General features: G+C 36.0%; 1 protein-coding gene across 1 annotated transcript in view; it reads left to right on the forward strand.

Annotated features, from left to right (window-relative positions):
- MCCC1 (methylcrotonoyl-CoA carboxylase 1 (alpha)) overlaps positions 1–8,403 on the forward strand; it is a 53,865-nt gene extending 45,462 nt beyond the window's left edge. The window contains exons 15-19 of the mRNA XM_012641739.1: positions 504–553; positions 3,491–3,628; positions 4,866–4,973; positions 7,010–7,081; positions 8,048–8,403. Coding sequence (XP_012497193.1) covers positions 504–553; positions 3,491–3,628; positions 4,866–4,973; positions 7,010–7,081; positions 8,048–8,176 — 497 coding nt within the window. The 3' untranslated portion in view covers positions 8,177–8,403. The remainder of the gene's footprint in view (positions 1–503; positions 554–3,490; positions 3,629–4,865; positions 4,974–7,009; positions 7,082–8,047) is intronic.
- The last annotated feature ends 307 nt before the right edge of the window (positions 8,404–8,710 follow it).

Here is an 8,710-nt window from a genome sequence, read left to right on the forward strand (position 1 = left end):
TGAATAATCTCTTCTCTGTATGGTCTTATAGTTTATAAAGCACTTTCACATTTAATAATTCTTACATTTTCATACCCATTTAATGGCTCAGAAAAATCAAGGCTCAGAGATTTAGTGACTTAGTCAAAATCACAGAAGTGATCAGATGGCAGATTTTAGTCTTTAATCAAACCAAAACTCTTCTTTACCAATTCATTGCATGTTCTACTATAACACTGCAGCCTTTTCAGTTGAAGAAAAAATATCTAAAATATCCCACAACCTTAAAATATCTAAAACTCCATTTTTAAAAGAGAAAAGTTTGAAATGCACCTTTGTTGAAAGCTGCCCGACAGATGTATTTCTAAGAAAAAAACGCTCATTTCCAGGGAGTTAAAAGATGTTGATATCTCTTTGAATAGCTGGTTGACTTCGGGTTGAAAGTGAGATTTTTGATATTTTAGTTATTGAATAAGTGAATGTCTTCTGATTTTTTTCTTTTTTTCCCCCCTTTTTCTGTAAAGATGTAGCAATAGCTGTGACATACAACCATGATGGATCGTATAGCATGCAGGTAAGCCTTAATGTTTCTGTTCTACAGTTCAGAGCTAAATCTGATCTCTCTCATACTGAATAGGATCTTTTTTTCACTCTCTCATTCCTCTTAAGCATTTGACTATTGTGAGTGTAGTTAGGAGAATGTCGTGTGCTTTTATTTCAGACCCATTTTGGGGAAATTACTCCCTGTATAGTTTCTGATTATTTGCTCAGTTTAGCTGAGGTTCCCTTAAGAATAAAAACTTAGCAGAAAGTAACAACCTTGAATCAGACACTAACAAGCCCCTAAAGTATGTGCATGTATTTATATCAAAATTAGCAGTTCTCAAATTTTTGGTCTCAAGAACCCTATACACTCTTAAAAATTATCGAGACCCTCCCGCCCAAAGAACTTTTGTTTGTGCTAGTTGTATCAATTGATATTTACCATTTAGAAAATTTAATTGAGAAAATTTTATTTTTATTATTATTTTTAAATTCTGATAAAATACACATAACATAAAATTTATCATTTTAACCATTTTTAAGTGTACAACTTAATTGTATCAAATACATTCAAATTGTTGTGCAGCCATCACAATTATCTATCTCCAAAACTTTTTTCATCTTGTGAAACTGAAATTCAGTACCCTTTTAAACAGTAATGCAGGAGCAGTACCCATTCCTTCTTCACCCCAGGCTCCTGAAAGCCACGATTCTATTTTCTGTTTCTATGAATTTGACTACTCTAGGCACCTGGTAATAATTTAATATTTGTCCTTTTGTGACTGGCTTTTTTCACTTAACATAATGTTGTAAAGGGTCTTACATGTTGTAGCACATGTCAGAATTTCCTTCCTTTTTAAGGCTAAATAACATTCTGTCGTATGTGTATACCACGTATTCTTTATCCATTCATCCATGAGTGGATACTTGGGTTGTTTCCATCTTTTGGGTATTGTGAATAATGCTGCTGTGAACATGGGTGTGCGAATATTTCTTCAAGACACTGTTTGCAATCCTTTGGGGTATATATCCAGAAGTGGAATTGCTAGATCATATGGTAATTCTATTTTTAATTTTTTAAGAAACCACAATACTATTTTCCATAGGAGCTGCACCATTTTGCATTCCTACCAGTAGTGCACAAGGGTCCCAACTTCATCACATCTTTGCCACTGCTTATTATTTTCTGAGTTTGTTGTTATTGTTTTTTTAATAATAGCCATCCTTATGGGTGTGAAGTGGTATCTCATTATAACTTTGACTTGCATTTTTGAAATGACTAATGATATTCAGCATCTTTTCATTATTAATCAGCTATTTGCATATCTTCTTTGGAGAAATATCTATCGACATCCTCTGCCTGTTTTTTAATCTAGTTTTTTGTTGTTGAATTGTAGGATAAACTGAGAAAATTTTAAAACTTAAGATTATACAATTACACGTACCAGTAGCCATCAGAACAATAACATCACGTATTTGGTAGCCTCTGGAAAATTCCATTGTGTACTTATGAGAGAATAAGGGTAAAAAAGGGAAATAACATCTTAGTCTTATCATGAAAATTGTTTGACTTCATGGACTTCCTAAAAGGGTGTTGGGGACCCCAAGGGATCCACAGGTCACACTTTGAGAATCGCTAACTTTCCAATAGTGCTTAATTAAAAGAAGTCTGTTACACTGGCAAAATGAAATGCTAAAAAGGTTAAAAAAACAGTGTGAGAAGTCAACCAAATTCCTATAGTAAGGTACAAATTCAGGAAATAAATCATTTTTAATATGAGCTAAGAGATGTCAAATCCTGCAAAATGGATTTATCAATCATATGCATTAGACCTTCCAACACTTTAAGGCACATTATTTTTCTGTCTCTGAGATTCAGGAAAATCATGTAAAATCTACATACTTTTGTATGTGACAGCTGTAATTCATATTGGTGCCCCTGGTTCGGGACATTTTCTTGTCCCTTGATAACTGGTAAAGTAAATTGCCAATTTGTTCTAATCTGCTCATGGAACTGCATTCCCAGTTTTAGAATGTGCTTTTGTGAATCTTTAAACAAAACTATTTCCAATCTAACCTTTATGTCCTGAGAATTTCACAAACATTCAAATGGCTGTTTTAGTAGGTTACAAAGCAGAGTAAAATGTCATATTTAACTTAGGATAGATGAGAACTAATGTATAAATATTACAATGTGACCTATTTCACCTTAGCCTACATAATATATTTTAAAAGGATAGCTACAGGACTTTTACACTAACACTGTGGGAATTGAAATGAAGAATATAGAGGGAAGATTTAAATAGATTTTTTTGTGTGTACGGGAAATTTTCTCTTGAGTGTATATGTGAGAAAATATTCTTTAAAACAGAAAAGTTTCAGGTCCTTTTATCAGCTTCTTTGAAACATCGAGTGAAATCTGTTTTTTGGCACGTAGTCTCTTAGAGTGAGAAAATTGTGGTCAATCTCCAGCTAATTTATCTTCTTAAGTCATCACTGAAACCCATGAATTGCGTCTACATGTTGATGAGGTAAAAAAAATGACATCTAATTATATGGTTCTGGCTTTTTTCATTATTTACTTTGGCATAGGAAAACTAAATTTGACTTCAGGTAGTCAGAAATGAGTACTGATATGTAATATACATAAATGAATTGTAATAATTTTGCTTAATTTGATTTATATTTTTATTTCACTTTTTAGCGCTATCTTTATGTTCCTAAATGAACCTTTACCTGTAGCATTATGATGCTAAGGATATATGTTACATAAGTAATTTTTTTCGTTTAATTATCTGAAGTATTACGGTTAGGAATCTTAGGGGAAAAGTTCCTACATGACTTTTTTTTTAAAAGTATTTTATATGTTACCTTTTGAAACTACTAATAGCAAAGAGTTGATGATGATTTTATTAATTCTATAGGATTGTTCATTTATTTTAAAGATCTTATTTTTCTGTTTTTTCAGATTGAAGATAAAACTTTCCAAGTCCTTGGTGATCTTTATAGTGAGGGAGACTGCACTTACCTGAAATGTTCTATTAATGGAGTTGCTAGTAAGACTAAGCTAATTATCCTGGAAAACACTATCTACCTATTTTCCATGGTAATGTCTCTTTATTATAATATTACTCTTGGGGTTTGGGAGAAGATTGCCCAGGCCTCTCACTGAAAGAGATTATAAAGATCCTGCTTCCTTTGGCCACTGCTAGGACTTCTTTCCCTCCATTTTCTTCTCCACTCTGTTTCTTTGTCACATTCCTGCTTTCTCTAGTTTTCCTTTTGCGTCTTTTGTTCATGCAGATTCTCATCGATAGACGTATATCCATTTTCTTCCTTGAATTCTGAAACAAGTCCTTATGCTCTCCTTGTCAGAGAGTATCTCCTAGCTCAGTGGGTGGTATTCTCTCAGGGCTTCGATGCCTGAACACTTTTCCCCAACCGCCATTCTCCTGACACTTGGAATCCTGGTGATTTGGGAGGAGGTAACCTCTGGGAGAGAAATCTATGGCCCAGATGTTCCTTGTGGGGAAGGTAGAAGGGCTTAGTGATGTTCTCTTGGCAGTCAAAAAATGGTTGAGGCAGGCTTTGCGTGGTTTTGGCTAGGAGCTTTCTGCCCAGTGAGTCTTTAATGTCCTGCCCGGGCAGAAGAAGTAGGATAGATTATCAAATATACCGTGGCCTCACAGTGCTTCATGATAAGATATCTTTAGTATTCTAGTAATTAAACTGTTATATATGGAGTTGAGGATGGTCCCGCTTTACCAGGCATTCCTTTCCACTGTCAACTGTGCTATAACGATGTGATGGCAGAGGCAGTATAATGGAGGGGTGAAGAGCATGAGTTCTGGAATGTGAAGCTGCTTTGGTTCAAATCCTGGTCCTGCCACTTAGCAGCTGTGTGACCTTGAGCAGTAGTTAAACTCTCTGGGCTGCAGTTCCCCTATCTATAAACAGTAATAATAACGGTACCCACCTCAGTTATTGTGATGATTAATGACATGGTATATATAAATGTTAAAAACAGTCCCTGCCATAGACTAAGCACTTGATGGTGGGATCGCTGCTTAAAAATGGCTCCCTGTTACCTATAGTTATAGATTTAATACTTCAATTCTCTTAATCCCCTGTGAGGCATGTATATCATTACCCCTTTATAATGGGAAACCAAGTCTGAGAGGGATTTAATAATTTGCTCAAGATCACAAAGCTAGATTAGAACCTGGTATTAATGATGGCTAATATTTAACAAATAACTTGAAAACAATCATTACCTTGGGTATATTAGTGAAAATACAGTGATGGGATCTTGATTCCATTTTCAGTTTGTTTTCTATTTATAGGAAGGAAGTGTTGAGATTGGCATTCCAGTCCCCAAATACTTGTCCTCTGTGAGCTCAGAAGGAACTCAGGGAAGCACCATTGCTCCTATGACCGGAACCATTGAAAAGGTAATCATGGGACATCTGTCGAATAATGTTCAATAAGGCCTAATGGCTTTGTTGAATTTTGTCATATATATCCTTTTCCATCTCTGAATCTTGCTCCTTGGAAAGCATCTATTTCAAGAAAACAATAGGATCTATTATAGATTCAAGTTCCATATTACAGTCTTCAATGAAAATACCCATTTACCTAATTTGTGATAAAGACCGCTGCTTTTGAAGGTGGAAATTTACATCAAAGTACAAATAATCTAAATTGTTTTTTATGATTAAATGGAGCATTCTCCAGACATTGTCCAAAAAGGCTGGTTTTTAATGTTAAGTCCAACAGCAAGCAATTTTGTCATGAAATTTTTCTTTAACGTACCTAATTGCATCTGTGTTAAAATAGAATTTGATAGGCTGGTATTAGTATTGGTGAAGACAAATGTGGTTTGGTGTTGATTGCTGTATATATTCAGAGTTGAGATCCATACTGTCTCAATCTGTTTGGGCTGCTGTAACAAAATACCATAAACTTGGATGGCTTATGAGCAACAGAAATTTATTTCTCACAATTCTGGAAGCTGGGAAATCCAAGATCAAGGCACCAGCAGATTAGGTGTCCTGTGAGAATCTGCTTCCCGGTTTCATAAACAGCCATCTTTTCTCTGTGTCCTCACATAGTAAAAGGGGCAAGGAACCTCTCTCAGGAGTCCTTCTAAGGGCATTAATCCCATCTATGAGAGCAGAGCCCTCCTGACCTAATCACCTCCCAAGGGCCCACCTCCAGATACTGTCACGTCTGGGGTTAAGACTTCATATGAATTTTAGAGGGACACAAATATTTAGACCGTAGCAGACTAATATAACTTCAAATGGTGATAGATCAGTAGTCTTCTTTTATATACTTGACTATAGTAGAGTCTTCTTAAATGCATTTAAATCATAAAAATTCAACTATATACTCTGGTACAAAAAAAAAGAAGAAAATTACTATTTAGTGTGGGTGATTTAACCCACTGTTCCCCTCTGGAAATATGTACCCCAAAGGGAATATGAGCTAAGAGACCTGGATCTGCCTTTAACTCACTCGATTTCAGTTCCCACAGGCCTGCATGCTGTGGCCATCCCTGCACAGGGTGTTAGTCTTACATTTCAAGATGCACACTTTCCCTGTAACTGGCCTGTAAACCCAGGCCATTGATTTCACTGGGCTCAACTAAAGCATCACCTAGGATTGGGTGATTGGTGGGGCTTTCAGGAGTGCTTCCTACTTTTCACAAATTTGGTCCACCCAATGACTTTAGAACCTAAGTGCATGGTGTGATATTTCCAAAAATTCCTTGGTAACCATGTTAACCAAAAAGACAGTGAGACCATATGAGATATGTGAGTGAATTTATATGTGTAAAAAGGAAAATAGAAATATTTTTTCGGGGTTGCTATTAAGTTTAATTCTCTCATGCGAAGGCTGTCACACACTGTCACACACACTACTGTCACACACTACTACTACAGGGCTCTGAAGACCTCAAACACTACCCAGACAACCCCAAGACCATCATCTTCTACCCTGTCTGTGGTAAAGATATTTAAGTGTATTATTAGTCCTTCCCTGTCAGCAATGTGTCTTATTTGTACATTCATGAAAAGAACAAAATGATACCAAGGTATATAAAGTGTATTCATCTGATTTAAGCAAAACTAAGTGGTTTGTGGGGTGAAGATAGGGAACTGCTCAGTGCTGCCCACTGACAGTGGTGCTAGCAATGCCGCATAGATCTGTGGGTCTCTGATTTGCATCTGTACGTTTGCCTTTGGCAGACAGCACAACCACAGACTCATACTTCTGTTTGTTTACACACCAACTCTATGGACCACGAAGAACCTCTGCGTTGTTTTTGTTTTTTAAATAAATTTTTGTGTGTATTGGTGGTTTACAACGTGATATTATGGGATACATTTGGATAGTGAACTGGTTCCTATTATATAATGAAGCAGATTAACATATCTAGGACCTCTGTGTTTTGAAACATTAACCTGTCCCACTGAATCTCTAGGTGTTTGTCAAAGCTGGAGACAAAGTGAAAGCTGGAGATTCTCTAATGGTTATGATCACCATGAAGATGGAGGTAAATGAAATCACGAGTTTAGCTGCTAAGTAACTTTGGGAGCTATCAGACTTAATTGTTCTTTTGCCTTATTTTGTAAGTTAACACCATTTTAAATATGAAGAGCTATGGATTGATTAAGCATTAATTATAGGAAACAAAGCTAAACCATCCTTCTTATAAATATGCTTTAATTTTGTGAAATCATATTTGTCATTTGTGATTCTGAAATTAATGAAATTATTAATAGCTTGGAATCAGGCAGTAACCCAACTGAATGTTAACAGTTGGTATTTTCTAAGGCTGAACTTAGAATGCCAAGCATCAGTATCAAAGTGAAAACCTCTACCAAATTAAATTAGCTGTTTAGGTTTTCAGATGGTTGGAACTTGTAGGTCAGTGGTTCTTAGCCCTGGCTGACGATCCCCAACTTACTATGATTCAGTTTAGGATTTGTCAACTTTACAGTAGTGCAAAAGCCATATGCACTTAGTTTACTCCTCAACTTACAGTGGGTTTATCCTGAGGCAACCCCATCCTAAATCGAGGAACATCAGTACAGTCCCCTGGGGAGCTTTTAAAAGATGACTTCCCAGACCAGTTGAATTGGGATCTCCAGGAGTAGAGCCCAATGATCAATACTTTTTAAAAGATTCCCAGGTGAGATTCTAATGTGAAGTCCAAGTTGAGAACTATCAATACTAGCTAGAGCAGAGTTTCCCAGTCATGTCCTTGAATGGTTTACCGGTGTGTCCAAGGATGGACTCCTCTCAACTCCCAAACATACTATAAAATGTTACCATTTTCTCTGTGTGCTGTGATGTAAAAAAAAAGAAAAAGGAAAAAAAAAAGTTGGAAAGCACTGAGAGACTACAAAACATCGAAACAATGGGCTACATTTTTAACTTTTCATCTCACTTTCTTGACTGAGTGTATACTTTTCATTAGCATTGCAGCTACTGTTTGTCATGCCTTGTGTCTCTGCAGCATACCATAAAGGCCCCAAAGGATGGCACAATAAAGAAGGTGTTCTATGGAGAAGGTTCTCAGGCCAACAGACACTCTCCTTTAGTAGAGTTCGAGGAGGAAGAATCTGACAAAAGGGAATCAGAATAAATTCCAGCAAAGAAATGGCCGATTAAGTGGTATCTTCTCTCTATACCAAAAAGAGAAAGTGCCTCCTGCTTTTCTCGAGGTCTTATAAACAACAGTTTTACTAAATGATTGTGTGATTGTACTAAATCCCTTTCATATTTGAGAATCATGCATTTGGGTCGCAAATCAAATAAATTATCTCAAAATATTTCATACTAATAAAGTTGAATTATACTTTTTATTGGAAGTTAATGTTTGTTTCTGCCTCAAATTTTATACAATGTAGTTATCTTCTGGGGGGCAGGTAGCAACTTGGTCAAAAGAGAAGGATTGGAAGTGAAAAAGTCATTTAACTAAATGAATTAGTTCCCAGTTACAATCATGATGAAAATGGATAGTAACACATTTCAGAGACAATGCCAAGGTTTTGTTTCACCAAAGAGTAATTTGGGGAATTTAAAGACATGGATGTTGTTTGAGTCTTTGTGATTAGAAAGTTTCTATCTAGACTGCCCCTGTCCTTGTTGTATCTTCTAGGCTTGTTTTTTTTTTTTT

Source organism: Propithecus coquereli, unplaced genomic scaffold, assembly GCF_000956105.1.
Source record: "Propithecus coquereli isolate 6110/MARCELLA unplaced genomic scaffold, Pcoq_1.0 Scaffold10, whole genome shotgun sequence".
Lineage (NCBI taxonomy): Eukaryota > Metazoa > Chordata > Mammalia > Primates > Indriidae > Propithecus > Propithecus coquereli.